At 35.2% G+C, this 21027-nt stretch overlaps 2 protein-coding genes and 1 long non-coding RNA gene across 3 annotated transcripts; 1 reads left to right on the top strand and 2 right to left on the bottom strand.

Moving 5' to 3' along the window:
• Nucleotides 1–824: 824 nt before the first annotated feature.
• Nucleotides 825–2091, bottom strand: LOC146737878 (uncharacterized). The gene is made up of 2 exons (XR_014930769.1): nt 1766–2091; nt 825–1271 (listed from the first exon to the last, which is right to left on the bottom strand). It is a non-coding gene; the product is annotated as an uncharacterized LOC146737878 (long non-coding RNA).
• A 1044-nt stretch (nt 2092–3135) lies between these two features.
• LOC100370014 (ryncolin-1-like) lies at nt 3136–10893 on the bottom strand. Its single transcript, XM_085504582.1, has 5 exons — nt 10785–10893; nt 9366–9431; nt 7503–7624; nt 7072–7336; nt 3136–3395 (listed from the first exon to the last, which is right to left on the bottom strand). Exons 1-5 carry the CDS (start codon nt 10891–10893, stop codon nt 3142–3144), a joined length of 816 nt encoding a protein of 271 aa, XP_085360708.1. The 3' UTR covers nt 3136–3141.
• Nucleotides 10894–10968: 75 nt separating this feature from the next.
• LOC102801556 (monocarboxylate transporter 13-like) lies at nt 10969–19114 on the top strand. Its single transcript, XM_078009173.2, has 4 exons — nt 10969–11212; nt 13317–13460; nt 14730–15605; nt 18894–19114. The coding sequence occupies exons 1-4, from the start codon at nt 10969–10971 to the stop codon at nt 19112–19114; spliced, it is 1485 nt and encodes a 494-aa protein (XP_077865299.2).
• Nucleotides 19115–21027: the final 1913 nt, after the last annotated feature.

Raw genomic sequence — 21027 nt, forward strand, 5'->3', positions numbered from 1 at the left:
TCATGGAAGGCCTTCCTTACGTAATCAGTTTGCTCCTTTTCCCGGATCGAGGCAAACAGCGGTAATGGTCTTAAGAGTTGCCTGTGCTAGATGGGTGTAAATATTTGCCAATAACAATAACATTTGTGATTTTCACATTTTTTCCTTCTAGTTTTTGTCATTGTTTGCCAATTACTACCACTAATTTGTATTATTTAGATATTGTCTAGTTATGGAGCATACATGAAGGTAGTTGCATAAAAAATAACTATACTGCAATATTAATTCCTGGACTAACCATTTTAGAAATGATTGTCTGTCCATGTGCGAGCATGTGAAGGTAGATCCAGTACTCACCCCATGAGGTGTGAACATATGAACTAACCCTAGGCTGCTGATTACAGAGAATTCTAGAGTGCTAGAAAAACTTACAAGGTTAACAATCACCATACATGTACTGTAACGACATTGAAACTCAAACAGCATTTCACAGCAAATGACACCAATACACGAATAAACAGATTCTAAATTTAGTTTCCCACCCACAGTGGGAATATACTACTGTCAAGTACGTTAATTTAGAACAAGTGGAAACCACACAAAATGAGCTACAATGATACAGGAGACAAAGATGGCCAAGCAATGATTCTCGGTCCGGGTTATGACAGTACAAAGTAAAGCATTAAAATAAGCTCTATGACTGATATAGAGTACGTCTCAGCTAAGATACTCTATATGACAGATATGTAAAATACTAGAATATACACATCCAGACATAAAAGATTAATGTCAATCTGATTAAAATCTGATGTAGTGTACGGGCTTTAACTATTTTGGCTATAAACTTATTTTAATTTTATTTTTTATTACTTTTGTTATTAATGCCTTTTTATTTTATTATTTTACTTTGATTTTGATTTTTTTTAATTCCGCCCTACCTACATCTGATCCGACGCCTACGCAAGTCCCGTTCAACTCTCGCGTAAGTAACAGCCAATCACAGGCCCCCTTTTATACAGGCTGTCGGTTGCTTACTTTTCAGTGTAGCGATACTCTACGGGCAATCTTTCTGTACATTATATTTTGCCCACTTGAATAAACCATTAATAGAAAATTGCTAGTATATTTTTATTTACAAAAGAAATTCCACAGCATTTTACAATGTTTGTCATTACATTGAATATTTTGTTCACTTCCAACAAATGTGTACACTTCCTGATACATCTTCGCCAGCCAAGGTTCGTTTATTCAGTCATCGCTTCAATTGTACATCAAACACTGAGCATAATTATCTAGAATGGAAGCAAAAAAATAAGTAAATCGTAATGATTAGAACACTGTAAACAGCTATAGTAAACAATGCAAATTTTAAATTGTATAACGGTAACCGGCCCACGGCATCGACGCAGAAAATTGGAGCAAAAAAATATTTCCTGATCAATTGCGATGTGTTCCAAATAAAAAAATATTTTATTCCAGTCCAAATCAGCTCAATTACTTTAATAAAGAGTTATTGTATAATGTACAAAATGTTGATACATTTTGATGAATATTTACAGCTACGGCTTCAATACCGTAGACGGTTTTGACCCGATCGTCAACAAAACATCACCCGTCTCCAGGGCAAGCGACTGGAAAAAGACACTGGTGTTCGGTCGAACCGGTGGAAACAAAATCGTCACTCCCAGAATAACTACGCAAAATAACGATCTAAACTCGAACCATTCGAGCCACAATATAAACATAAAAAAATGACTTTCGTTGCATTTGACAAAGATAAACTTACCGAAAAGCCGTGTTCTTCTCGGTCGCTAACGTCGGTATAATCCGCCATTTTATTTGAGTGTGTTTGCCACCTGACTCTGCCCCTGACGTCATCATGTGCGCTATAGAAGAAGGTTTGTGATTCGTTGACTAAAATCGTCGACAGTGGGTCTCGTTGAAATCTCGTTACATAGGAATCGGCTCAGATGTATGTAGGGCGGAATTTTAAAAAAATCACAAAATCAAAATCAAAGTAAAATAATAAAATAAAAAGGCATTAATAACAAAAGTAATAAAACATAAAATTAAAATAAGTTTATAGCCAAAATAATTAAAGCCCGTACACTACATCAGATTTTAATCAGATTGGGTTAATGTTAACTCACAATCACCGTGCATGTACTGTAAAGACATTGCAACTCAAACAGCACTTCGCAGCAAATGACACCAACACATGGATAAACAGATAAGACATGCACTACAATGGTACAGGAGACGAAGACTGCCAAGCAACAATACTCGGCCAGGGTTGCAATACTGAGTTAAATGGGTGCCGAAAACAAAAGATGTGGTAACAGCTGAAGCATGTAAACAACGTCAGAATTGTTCGGTGTACTTAATTAATTTGCAATAGGAAAAAAAAGTTTGCCAGCAACGACATAACACATAAAAGACACATAAACATAACAGCGAATACAGTAGTATAGGAGTCTCATCCTGCCGATGCCCCAAACATTGGCTGGTTCCCGCCTCAAGTGTCATGGCGAATCCTTGTGGGGTACCAAGCCACAAGAGGCCGGTAAGTAGTAACGGTTCCGGCATTCTGATTGGTACATTACTTTCTCGTTCCTTGTTATAATTCCCTTGGTCAGCGCTTACGTCCGTGACCCTAGAGCAGGGGTTTCCTTTCACTCTCGAAAGTTGAGCGACTATAAAACTGTTTCTTTTGTTATAAATTTGCACAGAAAAAGCGAGAAATGTATGGGCATGGCGTAATGAAGACTTGTTCACAGAAAACGAATATTAGAATGTTTTCAAATTACGTCCCTTATTCACGTGACTTTGGGCCGTAATCCCGGCCCAGTGGAACAATAGGGCGATTACTAGTCACCTGCGTTCTACTTGCCATTCGCAAGGAACGCCGGGAACCAGCGAGCCCTGTGCCGCCGCCACTGTGACAGATGGTATAATATTAGATTATACACGGCTGCGTTCTATGGAGAAAGAATAGACTGATTTCGCTGGGTAGATTTGCCAGGTGCTGGCTACTTTTAGTTTACTCCCTACGGAAATTCATAACCTGGTAGATTAGGATTATTGGCCAAAAAACCCACATTTGTCTGGTGGTGTAGACGATATCTGAATATTACAAACATAAACTAGATAAAATGACACAATTTAAATGATTGGTCTTATTTTCATCTCTACATGTTTGAGCGAATAATTATAACCCCTCCACGGATTCCAAACAACGCCTGTTGCATACTGGTCAGTTTGTCCACCATGATACAGACCATTAAGGTTGGAACTGTGACATGCTCCATACCACCAAGCGCCTTTGTAAATCACAGCACAATTTCCAGCAGTTGCTACATCATTGTCCCGGTCTCTAGTTGAGAAATATAACCCAGCATGTTCAGAGACGGAATCACCTAAAAGTAAACAAAATTAATAATATGATGCAATTACTTTTCTTACACACACACACACTTTGATCAATGCAATACTGGTATTTGGAACAATGACAAGAAAATGGAACAGTATTTGAGGAGTAAAATAAATCTCGTGGCATTCTAACTATCAACGAGATCTTAGAGGCCAAATTGTGTCAGAGGTCTTTTCCTGAAAATTTGTAGTGACTTAGTTCAAAATTCGGGAACAGAGTACCACGTATACTAGAAAACAACACATAATCTTTTTTGTTGTAAAAAATGAAAAAATGATTCAGTAGTCATGTAGCCTAACGAAAAATCATCTTTTTATCTGCAGTAGTGGGAAAATATATTTGCACCGATTTCATAGAAAACTATGACAACAATAGTCATCGAGACGTGAATGTAAATAGTTGGTTTTCCACTCATTAGAAACAAGTAAACCAAGCAATAAAATCGCTTTTTAGTAAAGCATCATATGGGTTGGGATTAAAGTCAGATTTCATTGGCCTTTTCTTCTGTCTTTTTATTTGAATTGGCGGCAATTAATTACAATTTAACATTTCGTTTTCAAAATGTATATGTAATTGGATATCGGAGACCACCTACAAAGGATGACAGGTCGTGATTTATAAAGAACTATTTTGTTTGATAAATACTTTTAAAATTTTGAATAGAATTTAAAGATTGAGGAGGCTTACATATTAAAGTAACACCGCCTTATTGGCAAGTAGCTCAGACAGACTTAGTTGAGGCAACTAAGTAATAAATAATATGCATATATATTTGTCTATAAAAGTAGCAGTCAAGTACAAAAGGTTCAAAAAGTTTGAATAAACATTTTGCAAAAAATATACAAAGAACTTTCTATTAACAATTAATTAAGGAAATTAATTAAAATAAACAAATTGGTTCAGCTATGAAATTAGACAAACATCTATAAGTTCACTTTGTTCACTAGTTTCAATCCACTTGAACGAACTGTTAGAATATAAACAAACCATGCTGAAATTAGTTAATTGGTAATCCAATCACAACGCACACAGTGAACACGTGAACATGTTTCCGCTATATTACTATTAGATAATGTAAACATGATGACGTGGCTCAGAACTTCAATTTCTAAATAATTCTGTGCACGACTTTATGTACCACTGCATTGTACCTAGCTTTGTAATAACTATCCCGAATAATATCATCAACATATACGTCGTTTTTGAGCCTGCTGTAATCACAAGCTAAATAATAATAAAGTATTGCGGTACTGTGAGCTATTGTCACTAACATTTTAACATCTTTGATAATTTTAGTTAACGAACAACTGAACAGTTATTCTAAGTAATGAATACCATTCATAGCCATACCAAAATGAACGTTACGTATAGTACCTAAACATACAGTTTCTCTTAGCAACCGTATTTAACATCCAAAGTGGATTAATATTGCGAGGATTACTTATTGGAGCATACACTAATCAGACCTAACGTGTTGATTGGTCTTATTAGATTTTTTTGATTTTACCATCATCAATCTTTAAATTAAGTGTGTAGTTATGTTGAATAGTATTGTAACTGTAGTGAACGTCCTATGCCAACGTAGAAATGTGAATACTCAATGAAATAATAGGAAGTATATGACAATAAGAACTACAACAATATTGCATCAAGTTTCCCTTTTTTTCTTGACCACGAATCGAACTTACAGCTCACCGTACAATACGCACACGTACACGTATACATAGGTTTCAGTGTCACGTACAGGATTGTGGACAACCTAGTTTGTATCTAGTCGTGGAACTATTTGACTGAAGTATTACATATCCCGACCAATTTGTGATTGCTTGCTAATGTTTGACCATGTGTATTGAAGTTTGTTGACCCAATGGGGTACACTGTTACCACGCTTGACAAAAAGCTGTAAATTGCGTTGAATTATCTTTTAAGCCGCAAATTAAAAAAAGTCTTGAAAGTAATCGCCATTTGAATTGAAATGGCTCACGCATGTTTTTTTTTATTTCTCATCAAGTCCACCTTTTTGTTGTGTTTATCCTAGTTCATAAATTAAAAGAAAGAAAATATTCATGACAAACTAAATATGTTACTGAACTTGTGTTTTTATTTAAATTACTGGCTGTGAACCTACACTTAAAACATGTCCAATTCGAGCAACCGTGTCCAGTTATGTGGCACGTCAATTAATGTTGAGACAAACTTGGTACTTTATACTGTACGTATACATTGTTGTTGCAATAAAAAAAACGCATAGTTACCACTCGTAAATTGTTGAAGTGCATTTCCTTAGTGACGCACTCATAAACATTTTGAAGTGGGTTTTCTTATTGATACAGTTGTAAACATGTTTAAGTGTGTTACCGTTTTGATGCATCGTAAACATTTAAGTGTATTTTCTTATTGACGGAACAGTACAGGGGCATCGCTTCTCATCATTTTATACATATACATTTTTGAAATTAAATAAAAAAATGATAATTAGAAGTTAGTAAATGACTGAATAATAAGAAAACTAGTACCCGTATCTTGGCTGGGGATGTGTTATCTTGGAGCAAAATAAATATACACGTGACTTATATTCCCGCATAAGAGTACATCACAATAAGAGCAATAATGTAGTATATAATCTGTAGAAAATCACGTACTGTACAGTTCATCAGAAATTGTATTCAACAGAACAGAACTAATTTTATATAATACATTTGAACGTTGCACAATTTCACAAGTACTGATTGCACTAAACTCAATGCTTATCTGAGCATGCTCAGACATTTACGGGGTTGTACACGACCAACCACAAACATTATAAACGGGTAACCACGCTATCCCCTCCCCTCGGGTTGTAAGTATAACAGTGGAACGCCAGCTATGACCATTTATGCCTTGATATAACACTTTGACAGTAAAATGGGGACACCTGGAGAAAAACTCATACCAACTACCTTGCTAATTGAATGTTTAGATATATTCTAGCCATGTATAATAACAACACTGATTAATGTCACCTTTCACTTTCCTTCAATATTTAAGTCAGCTCTCGTGAGATTACTTATAAAAAAATCAACACTAAGCTACTGTGGCCCATATATACAATTGCTCCGCTACTTGAAAATCGCTCCGCTACATGAAAATCGTTCCTCTACTTAAACAATAGAAATCGGTCGGTTACTTGAAAATCGGTCTGCTACTTGAAACAAAAATCGGTCGGCTACTTGAAAATTACGCCGCTATCTGGAAAATCGCATCGCATGATACACTTTTAAAACTACATAACGGTAGTGTGTAAGACTCATATGTATATTTATTAAAAGCTTGCTAAACGTACAATTTACGAGGATTTGAAATTTAAATCCAGAGCAATGGCTTAACATAAACAGGGAGCTATTTAACTTAACATAATGTTAAGAAGAAATACCTAGGCATGATAATTTATTAGTCATTTTAATATAATGAATAAAAATGTTTATTCTTTGCTGTAAATCAATAAAATGATGCTATAAATCTTTAAAATACAGAGAATGAAAGAGACAGACGACTTAGATGACTTAGGCAACAATATCTGTCGTTTTAATAAATTAGTTTGCTATTATTTAGTATGCCGATGCATTTGTATTGATTATAATATACTTGGTGACTTCCCTTCATAAGTTTATATTTGTACTTACCTGCAGTACCACTGTATGCTCCCACGGTCAGTCTATATTTGGTGAATTCGTCGCTAATGGCAAAGTTGTCGTATTTAGCGTATCTAGTCTCTCCTTCAAAGTCTTCTAAATCAAATCTCAGTTCGTATTGAGGTCCTTGATTTGTCAGTCTGTAAATCTTATCATTACCTAACCAGTGCTCCGATCCAGGAATTCCAAAGCCATCTTTATAATCTTGCCAATCTTGATAGAAATCTAGTCTACAATTCTCTCTTCTTTGAATTACCTGTAACCAATTGAATATTTTCAGAATCTGTGTTTAAATCAAATAAATGCACATCCATGCACATACTGGTAACTACACACGAGTCTACTCATCGTGAAATACACATAGGTGATAAATTATTCCGATCCAGACACGCAGCATGAAAAATACTTGTCATTTGCCTTACTGTCCATCCTCCGCCATCTGTATCCATATCACAGTAAACTCTAAATCTAACTCCATCATCGTCAGGGCGCAAACTGTATACACCACTTAAACTGTAACCATTTTGCTGAATATCATAGAAGTCTTTTGGGTTGCCATTAACTGGAATATCAGTATTAAACTTTTTCAAATTAGTAGGGTAAAACTAACCTGTCTCACGACGGTCTAAGCCAGCTCACGTTCCCTGTTGGTGGGTGAACAATCCAACTATATACTATCAAATTAGCATTTGATCAACTTAAAACAAGGAAACGCTATTAATTAAAACACTACATGTAATACAAATCTCTGTTCCCACGAGCATTTATTGACCGACTGTCTCCGTGCTGGGAATTCCCAGGACAATACCTTGTATCCATTTATTTTACTGTGGCTGACTTGTGACTTTTATATATATGCTGAAAACACCAACATTCTTAGGCTCGAACTCGCAACTCTAAAGCATGTCTTTGATCTACCACGATTTCAATGTCAATGGTTAGCTTTCGAGCCTTGTTATGTTCAAAATGTGAGTGTAAATATTCATAAGTGTATTATGCAATGTAACGTCGTCAGAATCAGTTGAACATGATTTACCAGTACAAGTACAATTGCACCCACTTGACCTATACTGAGTACACATATTAAAATTGCCAGAATAGTACCATACGACAAGGAATGTCTTTAAGTTGAAACAGACGTTCACGCTCAAGAAACGTTTCGACTTATATCATACAACATAGACATACTACTAAGTTTAGATGAGCATAATTGAGTATATCATTATGTACACTACTGAAAGGTGAATATACTGGTAAAGTTTCGACCGAGAGTTGTAAATAGTGTACGTGTAAGACCCTTGGTTTGCTGATTATAGATGTTTGATTATCTGTAATTAGCGAAACGAACCATTAACTGATTAAATATTGTTATTTTCGGCAAATTTCTTATGTCGTTATATACGACTGAAAGGGGGATATACTGATCAAGTTTGTTCGACAGCTGTGAATATTGTACGTGTAAGACCCATGTTTCGCTGATTATAGATGTTTTAATTATCTGTAATTAGTGAAACGAACCATATACGTATTAAATATTGCTATTTTCGGCAAATATTTTTTTAAATATTGTGCATATAAAACCCATTACAGTTTAATTTTCATTATGTGTGTTATCCCGTTTCGTTTCGTTTCGTTTGTTTGATAAGCCTTTCCTGCTGACCACTTATCCAACCTCTAAAGCAACAAACATTATGTTGACGTTAATGGTAGATATAATCATCATTGTTAACGACGATAAGATTATTTTCAGGCCCCTTTATACTTTTTTCGTTTTCCGTTATGAGGGGTTTTTAATTCCTGGTGATGCGTTCTCAGGATTCTTCAATTCATGGTGATTTGTTCTCAGCTAATTTCTCGTTCTACGTTATAGGGTGTAATGAATTCCCGGTGATACGTTTTCGTAACTTTTAATGTCGCGTTATGCGGTCTTTGATTTTATTTCCAGTTGTCTGTATTGTACGATGAATTGCGCCACCACCAATAGTTTAAAATCGGTACACCTGAGTGTTTTTTATACACTCGTGTACTTGTAGTATGAAAGAGTTCTTCCCATTGGTCAATTCTTTGAAGTGTATGGTGATCTTTTACCAATCAAATCTACTGTTTTATAATGATGATTACAGCAAGTCTCCGAAGTACTGGAGCAGCCAATTTGAAAATTCGCTAGCGAATTGGCTAACTGCTTGGGTTTTGACTATACAGTTGGCTTTAGAATTTCCCTGGCGTCGTCTTGTTATTATATGAGTGGTAGGCAAATGTACCGGCGACTGACTAACTATTCCGACCCTTTTTTAGGTCATTTTTTTTATTATCCAAGAAACGTTCCGAGCGTCTGTGGTTTGTTGGTGTGTCTAGGAAACACTTGAGGTTTCATGTACGTCTTTTAATGCTAACACGCTTTATTGAATGATGTTTTCTTCTAAATTGTCCTATTGTTTATTGATTCCTTATTACGTCATAGTTTTCAAATGGAATATTAAAGAGTTCACCACTTTTAATAATGTATAGTAGATAAGGAAAAAAATGTCAAAGCGTTTTTCTTCTGTTTTACGGTAACGTATATTGTTAAAATTAATTTTGAATTATTCCTTTGAGAACAATTTTTATTGTGCAAATTATTTCCATACTTATGAACCCTCTTCCCCTCATATTTACTGATTTCTATTCGTTTCTAGATCACGAGTTAAAATCATTATTTGGCTATATATGCAATGTACAAACCTGATTAGTTTTAGGTTAAAATCTGTTGATATTAATTCCCTGATTAGCATAATATAGTATATTTTTTGGGTTCTAATCTCATTTAAATGACACTTGTTACATGGATGGTCTGCTACATTCACAGACCTTATTAGTTTTACACTAAAATCTGTTCATATTAATAATCTGATTTGCATAATTAGTTTTAAGCTTTTCCATCAATATCTCAAGTACAAGTAAATTTGCATTAATTTGTAATGTGTCTCCATTACTAAGAACACGAGAGTTCTTTCTAAGCTTTCTTTGATATTATATTTATTTGACAAATCTTTTCGTCATCTTTACTTAATTTAGTTGTTTATTTTGTATCAGTATGCCAGATCATTTTGGAACACAATAATTTTATTGAAGAAAATTTGAAAAGATCATGTAATTGGTCAGTCTATTACTTCACCAATCCCTCATCGTTTTATCCACCAGCCACAAACCAAGTTTCATTTTGAGACATTCCAAAGCTCCAACCATTACCAGTCGTACGCATGAGAAAAGAGGACCAAGAGAAAATGAGAAATTGGGCTGTTGACAATAAGAAAGTTGTTAGACAAAGATCAATCCGACAAGAAAACACAAATTGTAAGGCAGGTACATTGCCACTGAATCTGTACGAGAAGGAGATACCAATTAGTGAAAAATTGCATAGAGAGAGAGACGTGATTTGTCAGATGGGTCAGATGTTGAGGAGGACACGGAGGAGATAGATAGTTTCCAACAGAAAGATCAGTTAAGAAATGTCTGTCTAACTACTTGGTGTGCTTTTATATTCAATTCCTGGTAATTGGAATTCCTGGTGATTGGTGATTACCCCCTTTAAATCTTGGTGATTGGTGATTGGGAGGAGGTATAAATGGGCCTGTAATTTGTCTATTGTTTGGGGAATATAAACACAAATCGGCTCATGATTCGGGTTGTCAAAATAATGGCTTCCTCGCGTGTCACTCCATGACCTAGTTTCAACCACAGCCATGTTGCAACAACGTGCGTGACCTTGACTCCACGGACTACATAAGCGTGCTGTTTAAACGGTGGTGATCGTCGCAGCGCAATGACGTCCATTTTAATCTATAGTGCATAGGCTAATAATTTATTGCCTTTTTATCTGGTATCAACTCGTGACCTCAACTGAACAAAATGGCTGTTGGGAAACCACAACCGGAGAACGAACGTAAGCTAAAATTCTCAGCTATCAATGTACCTCCTGATGGCGGATGGGGATTGGTTGTGGTTGCTGCAGCACATGTGTCACTTATACTCAGCCTTGGAAGCGTCACGGCATTTGGACCTTTTATCAACAAACTTAAAGACTACTTTGACGATACTGCTAGTTCAGTTGCAGGTATAAGCGGAACGGCTATATTTGTCACGTATGCTATTGGTAAGAACACTTAATTGTTGGAGGGGGTACTAAAACAAATAGGCATAATTCAAGAAGACGAATTACAATAAAGATACATTACCAATAAGGTGGAACAAATCACGTGACAATATAATGATAATAACGGTAATAAATCCTAGCTCACAGAACGATCATATAGTCAGTGGGGTCACGTCAAGTGTCACGCACTTTGTTGCAACATTTCCTTGTGGTTGAAACTAGGTCATGGCTTGACATCATTAAACACTCACGAAATCACAATAAAACGGGGAAGGGCTTTGTCGCAGTAATTGATCCTTTCATCAGAGTTGAGAATTAATGTTTATTGTGTCATTAACTGGACTGGTGCTATTCTGCGAATACTATCGCTGGGAGCTGCTAATTTGTTCTTATAATTTGTGCAGTTGCTTTGTCAGGAGTTCCTAAATAAAACCCATGCTTTGATATTGCCCCCCGTTTTTTTTACTTCGACCGAGAAATATGTGATCATTTATAGAATGGACTTTACATCACGCATTCTTGTCATACTGCTTAGTAACATACTATCCCCCAAACAATTTTCCAATATAGATAAAAAAAAATAAAGTTTGAAACATATGTATAATTACTTCTCAGCACTGATTTATATCACTAATATGTTACAATATAACAGAATAAAATTAAGAAATTGCATTATTAAATATTCCATCAGCGACAATGATGGGTGCATTTCACGATCAGTGTTATCTGTTCACAATTTTATAAACTGGCTTGGCAATTCCCACCACCAATTAGAACAAGTTTATAGGATCTTCCGCGAATTTCGCCCAATCGTCCCAGCGGTTAGATAGAATATTTTTATTTAGGGACGCCCAGAGAACCAACATTTCGTACGTAAATTAACTCTGTTGAGGGAATAAACAAATTTGAGGGACTCAAAAAAAGAAAAAAGAACGTTTCGACGAACGTTTCAATATCCTGGTTATCTCTGGTGTGACTACAGTCTTTGAAACAACCTTGAGAAACTGTAAAAACGCAATTCATGGAACGTGACTTAAAAACGTAATGTAATGCAAGTGAATTTCCCAACAAAGATTTAAATGTTGTAGTTGTATGTGGTATGGGAAAAGGGTCGAGGAAAAATAAAGATGGCGACAATCGTCAAACGCAATGTTATGCCTATTTGATTTCCGGCTTGTTAGTTGACACAACAATGAAAGCTTGTTTCAGCGATAGCTACGTAAATTCAAACCAAAACGTTATAGGCAAGATTTCAGTGACGGCTATCAAAACGTAATTAAATGCAAATAAAGACGTGAAGATTAAGAAATTGTTCCGGGTCGTAGCGTAAAGTAGGAGATTAAACCATTGTTTACCTCTGACTGGAATGAAAATTACTTTGAGAATGTCATAATAAGCGAGGATGAAAACCATTTTTATGCAATGAAAAAAGTAACCTTGAACGTACTTTATGTACCTTAGTAACAAAGTATTTTTTTAAGTCTACCCGGATCGGAAATGAGAATGTGTTACTACTTTAAATATCCGAATATATTTTAGTATAAGGTAATACAAAACGGAAAAAAAACACTGTTTTTATGGCGAATAAGGCACATTTCTGTTTAAAATTACCCTGAATAAGCATTTTTTTTAGATTTTTAAATCTGACACGTCTGTAATTTGTGTTCAGGGATATACACCCTCTCAAGTTTTATGAGAGAGTGGAACTATTAGCTGACTTTTATTTCCGCTTTGCTAATTGTGCTAGATTGAAACCTAGTGCATATTCAAATTTAACAATATTGTTTCTTTTACAAATATCCCTGCAACTGCAAATCCGCTAAAATCTAAACCTAAGATAACAGTAAATTATTCTTATCTGAGATTAAACCCAATGAACATTTCTCATACAGTAACAATTTTAGCATAATCATATTTTCCTTTAGTTATTGTGAAAAGTCTGATTCACTTTGACCCTGTGCAGACAACCGATGAATTTGCATAGATTTGATAACTCAAATGTGTGACTTCTATTTCTGAAGTCACTGAATATAATTATTGAGATATAATATACGAAATATGTTCTCAAAATGTTAACATCATGGCATTTTACCTTTATCTGCAGGACCGATAGCTAGTGCCCTCAACAATAAAATAGGTTGTCGTCTTGTTGTATTTATTGGTGGCTTGGTCGCATCTATTGGATTAATCCTCAGCTTCCTGGCAACAACAACTATTCATCTGTATTTGACATATGGAATTATTTCAGGTAAGTTAAATGTGACCAGGACCTGCATAACTAATACAGTATACCAGTTAATTCATCTGTATTTGACATATGGAATTATTTCAGGTAAGTTAAATGTGACCGAGGCCTGCATAACTAATGCAGTATACCAGTTAATTCATCTGTATTTGACATATGGAATTATTTCAGGTAAGTTAAATGTGACCAGGACCTGCATAACTAATACAGTATACCAGTTAATTCATCTGTATTTGACATATGGAATTATTTCAGGTAAGTTAAATGTGACCGAGTCCTGCATAACTAATGCAGTATGCCAGTTAATTCATCTGTATTTGACATATGGAATTATTTCAGGTAAGTAAAATGTGACCAGATCCTGCATAACTAATGCAGTATACCAGTTAATTCATCTGTATTTGACATATGGAATTATTTCAGGTAAGTAAAATGTGACCAGATCCTGCATAACTAATGCAGTATACCAGTTAATTCATCTGTATTTGACATATGGAATTATTTCAGGTAAGTAAAATGTGGCCAGGGCCTGCATAACTAATGCAGTATACCAGTTCATTCATCTGTATTTGACATATGGAATTATTTCAGGTAAGTAAAATGTGGCCAGGGCCTGCATAACTAATGCAGTATACCAGTTCATTCATCTGTATTTGACACATGGAATTATTTCAGGTAAGTAAAATGTGGCCAGATCCTGCATAACTAATGCAGTATACCAGTTAATTCATCTGTATTTGACATATGGAATTATTTCAGGTAAGTAAAATGTGGCCAGGGCCTGCATAACTAATGCAGTATACCAGTTAATTCATCTGTATTTGACATATGGAATTATTTCAGGTAAGTAAAATGTGACCAGGACCTGCATAACTAATACAGTATACCAGTTAATTCATCTGTATTTGACATATGGAATTATTTCAGGTAAGTAAAATGTGGCCAGGGCCTGCATAACTAATGCAGTATACCAGTTAATTCATCTGTATTTGACATATGGAATTATTTCAGGTGAGTAAAAATGTGGTCAAGTCCTGCATAACTAATTCAGTATACCAGTTAATTCGTCTTTACTTGACATATGGAAATATTTTGGAAAGGTATCATGTGACCAGATTGTCTGATGTGCGGCCCATTATTGCATGATAACTGAGTCACCCAGCCCTCTGAGCTATATTTACCAGCAGTATTGTGCTCTGACAATTTGTAGTTGTATCTTCACATTAATGACGATGAAAGTAAATCACTTATATTTATATTTATATTTTCCAGGCATAGGATATGGATTGGCTCTGACACCGACCATGGCGATTACCGCAAGCTATTTCAAGAGATATTATGCCCTTGCTAATGGGATTGTATTTACTGGAGTAGGAATAGGATGGATTGCGTTACCACCACTTTATCAAACAGGAATACAAGTATTTGGATGGAGAGGATCCATACTGATTTTGGCTGCAGTGACGTTAAATATTTGTGTTTGTGCATGTGTGCTTCGCCCGCCTCCAATGAGAATAGTCTCTGTATCAAAGAACAGTCTGATGGACAGTGACAGTGATGTTCAGCTTCACACGACCGATCCCTTACTGGAACATGCAAGAAATACCGAAAAAATCCAACATAAAATAAATGATACGTCAATCAAAAACAGCAACAGATGTTGCCAATTTATGACTGGCATATTTAATCCTAAGCTTTTTCGTGATCCACTGTTCTTTCTACAAATGATGGTCTTTTTCCTCATAGGAGTCGGATTTTATCCAACCATTCTGCTTTCAGTGCCACGTGCAGTTTCCTATGGAATACCTTATCCATGGCCAACTGTTGTGATGACTGCATGGGGAGTGACAAGTGTAATAGGAAGAGCCACTCATGGTGTGATCATAGATTGTAAAATTCTTACAGCATGGCAAGCAGCGGGTCTGATGCTTATCGTTTGTGGACTAGTTAATATTTTCAGCTTTCCAGCAACAACTTTTTTAAGCTTAGTATTTTTGTACAGCATCTTTGGTTTTGCTAATGGTGTATGGCACCCCCTTACTGTGGCCACAGTCAAAGAGTTTGTTGGCATACTGAAGTTTCAAAAAGCATTGGGATTTTGTAATATGTGTCTCGGTATCTCCGCTTTGATTGGACCACCTGTTGCTGGTAGGTATTAATTTGTTATTGTAAGATTTTAATGATGATATTGTCAACATAACAGAGACGTTGACATTTTTTTATTTATATAAATATTTATAATTTTCAATGGCAGTTCAATGCCACCAGCAAATTAGCGGGCGCAGCGTGAAATGGAGGCGTCTGTAGAAATGCTTTTGGCCAATTCTCTAAATATAATTGTACAATATAAACTTGTCATAAACACAATTACAGCCGCAATCGGCATCAGTGGGGTCCAAATGGAAGCAGCTTATTGTGTGGCCTGATTATGTTTATGTGAATATTAGCAAATTTGAAGTCAAGTGACAGGTTGTTTTGTTGCACAGTTCCATTCGTGAGCCACCACTGCATGCAACTATAGTGAAGTTATTACATTTAGGTAGACTCTATACACTTGGTATTTTTTCACGTAACTAATTATCATTATTTTATTTTTCTCGTGAAATGTTTGATTAAAGTATGCATGAGAAACGAATGTCTAATGTTTGAACATTGTTGCTGAAAACAATGTGAAACAAATGTCCCATATTGTAGCAATTTTTGCCAGAAATCCAAGATGGCGGCAAAACTGTGTGATTAATGTTATATGCAAAATCGAATCAGATTGAATAAAGCACTCATGAGAAACTAATGGCCCAAATTGCAATCAATCCAAGATAACTGATCTAAATTATATTTTGTAAAAAGTTATGTGAAATATAAACTTGGTTGAAATATCCATGAGAACGCCTAAATATCAGGTAAAAAGATGTCAGCGAAACATGTCACATGACTGACCCAAGCTAGTTCAGAAGAGAGATGCAACATGGCAAATTTCAAAGAAAAAGGATAAGTGTGGCACTAGTAAAAAATACTTGTTTAGAAGAAATCATAGATGCTAAAAAAAGCATGTTCCCAATCATCAAAATGTCCTTCATACAAAAATGCTAAAAATCCAATTTCATGTGAATATGATCAGCAGTTCTGGAGATTTTTTCTTGCCAAGTTTTGGGAATTACTGCTATTCATGATATATAATGCCTAAATTCAGATAGGATTGAAAATGATCACTTCGAGTTTAAGCCAATATGGTTGCAAATCCAGTTGACTAATCAAAAAAATACGTGCATCAGTTTACATTAAGACAGATCATTACAGAAAAGTTGAAACTATACTGTTCAGCGGTATGACGAAAAAGTGTTTTGAAGGATAATAATAGGGCTGCAACGCCTGGAAGGCTGGGACCCTAAATATTTATAATCTCAAACAGGAGTTACACAATGTATTACAGCGGTGAAATGATGTAGGCTGTTCTAACTTATTTCTAATTTATATATGAGCACTTCACGGGGGCGGTTGACACAACTGTAGTGTCCATAACAAGTAGAACCCTCTTTATTGATGAATGACTGTCTTCTTTTGTGAGTCTTATTAAAGGATGAATGTGTGGGAGCTGGAAAACCAGTACACCCAGCGTAGGCGGCTCCCCATTATAGGAGAGAAGCGTTGGTGGGCTAAGGATGTTGCCTTGCTTAGAACAATGTGTCCACATTGATGTCCTCAGAACACTGGAACACTGAAGGGACGGAAAACCTGAAAACATCAGTGCGCGTCAAAGCAGAAGGGTACTTGGAGTCTTTGATGAGGTATGGGAATGTGCTTAATGCTCAGCTTATACTTTGGATTTTTCAAGTTACCACACCTCTCTCAAATACTTACATACGACTGAAGCATCACTAAACAGGGAATCAAGCTACTGATGGTTTTGTTCAGTTTGCAAATGCAAAACTGACTGAAGGGGAATGTAACCCGGATGTTGAAGAAATGCTTCTATAAAAACGGACTAAAAAGGAGAAGGTGGTGGCTGGTGAATTGGCAATTGATCAGGTTTTCCTAAATGCCAGCATTGCCTATGAGACAATTGCTCATAACCAGATCATGGACACTATTACTAAGAGCATCCACAGGTGCTTTTCAAACCATGAAGCCCTCTCTCTGTACAGACTGACCTGAAGTTTCTTTATCAGGTTTACCTGATACTTGACTTATGGAGTTGAGCAAATGTTTCCTCAAGTTTGATAACATGGCAACTATTGTCATTGTACAAAATGAACTGAAACGCCTGGCAGTCCAGTGGCTACGCTTTTACAGTCTGTGTACATTCGAGGAGTACAACGTAAGGAGAGTATTGACCCAGATTTGCTGATAGTGGTGACAGAAATCTTAAACACCATCTGCATGTCATGTAAATATTGTCCCGCATGCTGTTATTAGTTTAATGTACAACCTCTTAACTGGTACTTATTACATCCTTTGGTTAGGTTATAAGTTTCTCCTCACCCTACCAGTGATCCCAGACGTTTGTGAGTTTGAGTTTAAGGAGCAGCACTTCTCAGTAACACCTTGAGGCCGTCATGTTAAACAAAGTGGTAGAAAACAATGACCTTCTGAAGAAATTTCTTCCCCATTACTAATTGTTCCAAACTTTAATAGCCAACATCTAGAATAACTGCTCAGTGTAATTATTGTTGGCAAGTCAGTTACAAATAGAAGCATAGAAGTGACTGTAATATGGCTGTATAAAAGACAATGTCTAGATGTTCATTTTTATTTAGAAGATGCAAGTGATGCTCAGTCGTTCTAAGAGTTAGAGTTCATGAATAAACAATCATAAATAGTTAGTCTGTGTGGGTTCTGTTATGACAGACAATATACCACTCTAGCACTGATGTCCTGCCAGATTTCCTGGTGGGCATGTTGGTGGGAATGCAGTTGACCAGCTAATCAATTGTTTCACTAAGTGCAAACAGACAACCAATGAGCGGACATCTTTTAATATAGTTCCAATGTAATTCATTCTATTAATAGTTTTGTTTCAGTTTGAATGGGAACTGGTTTGTTGTTCTGATAGTATCAAAACTTCTATTAGACTAAACATAGCTCAATATGATCGCCATACTGCCCATGTGTATATTTGGTGGTAAACCATGTGACTTTGACTGTAATGATGTTACGATAATGGCAATTAGACCTAAAATACATAAATGTTCTTTTGTTGCCATATGAATAAATAGGGAAAAAATAAAACATGTACTGCAAATTATTAACTATTAAATTTTTGACATACTGTATTTGTGCTATTTGAAAAATAGTTTTCAATAACTATATTTGAAAGGTCGCAGGAGTATTACTGCATGTGCTTTTAATATAATATAATATACATGTGTTGTATTTTGACTTCCAACACATATGACCGTATAATTATATTGTTATACAATGAACTTTCCTTGATTTTAGGATCCATATACGATATTACTGGTAACTATTACAACTCGTTTCTATTTGCTGGCTGCTCATTGTGCGCTGCTGGTGTTTTGGAACTTGTCGGTCCTATATATCTTCAGAGATTCCATGGGCTCATCCCTGATTGCAAACAACATATGGTAGAAACAACAACACAAACATCTGACAAATATGCAACTGACATAGCGATAGGACCAGGAAATAGAAGAATTTGACCATTTCTGAGTTAGAAAACTATAAAATAACCATATCAACAAAGTGCTACAGTCATGTTGAAATATTATCTTTTATATGTCTCATATTGAATAAGAAATCTTTAGAAAATATTGTACATGTGGCAGACCGATTAATCATTGGACAGTATTTCATATGTCACATATCGAATAATAAATCGTTGAAAATCTTTTATATATGTTCCATATCAAATAATAAATCGCTGGACAATGTCTTATATATCCCATATCAAATAATAAATCGTTGAAAATGTTTCATATGTCACATATCGAATAATAAATCGTTGAAAATGTTTCATATGTCACATATCGAATAATAAATCGTTGATTTTTTTTATATGTGTTCCATATCAGATAATAAATCGTTGGACAATGTTTTATATATCCCAAATCAAATAATAAATCGTTGGACAATGTTTTATATATCCCAAATCAAATAATAAATCGTTGGACAATGTTTTATATATCCCAAATCAAATAATAAATCGTTGGACAATGTTTTATATATCCCAAATCAAATAATAAATCGTTGGACAATGTTTTATATATCCCAAATCAAATAATAAATCGTTGGACAATGTTTTATATATCCCAAATCAAATAATAAATCATTGAACAATGTTTTATATATCCCATATCAAATAATAAATCGTTGGACAATGTTTTATATGTCCCATATCAAATAATAAATCGTTGGACAATGTTTTATATGTCCCATATCAAATAATAAATCGTTGGACAATGTTTTATATGTCCCATATCAAATAATAAATCGTTGGACAATGTTTTATATATCCCATATCAAATAATAAATCGTTGGACAATGTTTTATGTCCCATATCAAATAATAAATCATTGAACAATGTTTTATGTCCCATATCAAATAATAAATCGTTAGACAATGTTTTATGTCCCATATCAAATAATAAATCGTTGAACAATGTTTTATATGTCCCATATCAAATAATAAATCATTGAACAATGTTTTATGTCCCATATCAAATAATAAATCGTTAGACAATGTTTTATGTCCCATATCAAATAATAAATCGTTAGACAATGTTTTATATGTCCCATATCAAATAATAAATTGTTGGACACTGTTTTATGTCCCATATCAAATAAAATATCGTTGGACATTGTTTTATATGTCCTATATCAAATGTGTCTTTAAACGTATGAGTCCACAAATCTGGTGTAGTTCACGTAATCGCGTATCAAACGACGTACACGTATGGTGCACGCGTAGTACGAAAGGACACTGTTTTCGCGTTCGTCGCGATATTTTTTGACAACCACTAAATATTTCCATGACTTGACGGGAAATGTTGAATTGTTCGAGTTATGGACATCGAGTTACAGAAATGACCACGCCCATGTTTTTAAAACCGCGCCCAAATTGTAACTCGATGTTCAGGTCAGGTTTTTGTTGAACCTTGAATAACAGTTAATCAAACATCGAGTTACGGGCAACATATATTTTTTGTTCTGTTTAACTTTCAAATTTTGTAATTCGAACTTTAAATAACAGTTATTCAAACTTCGAATTAGTAACTCCAAATTTAATTAACAGTTAACCGAAGTTCGAGTTACGGCAATGTGGTCCTTGGCTAATGACGGCCAAGTAAATTTCTAATATTTTCTGGAATCTAACATTTTGGTTTTTGGTGTAATTTCAATTGATGGATTGGCGGCAAGAAATAACTATTTGAAGTTTAGCTGTAGTTTTCAATGTTATGCTTGTAGTGGCAACATCGCCCTTTCGAAACTAGGATTTTGAAATGAACACCGAAAATAAAAATCCTATTTTCACTGTCAGGCTTTTCATTTCGAAATCAACAATTTAGCCAGTCAGTTATCTTCCTACGCTTCGTATACACGATGATCTCGTGGGT

This window comes from Saccoglossus kowalevskii, chromosome 10, assembly GCF_978046115.1.
Source record: "Saccoglossus kowalevskii chromosome 10, keSacKowa6.1, whole genome shotgun sequence".
Classification (NCBI taxonomy): Eukaryota; Metazoa; Hemichordata; class Enteropneusta; family Harrimaniidae; genus Saccoglossus; species Saccoglossus kowalevskii.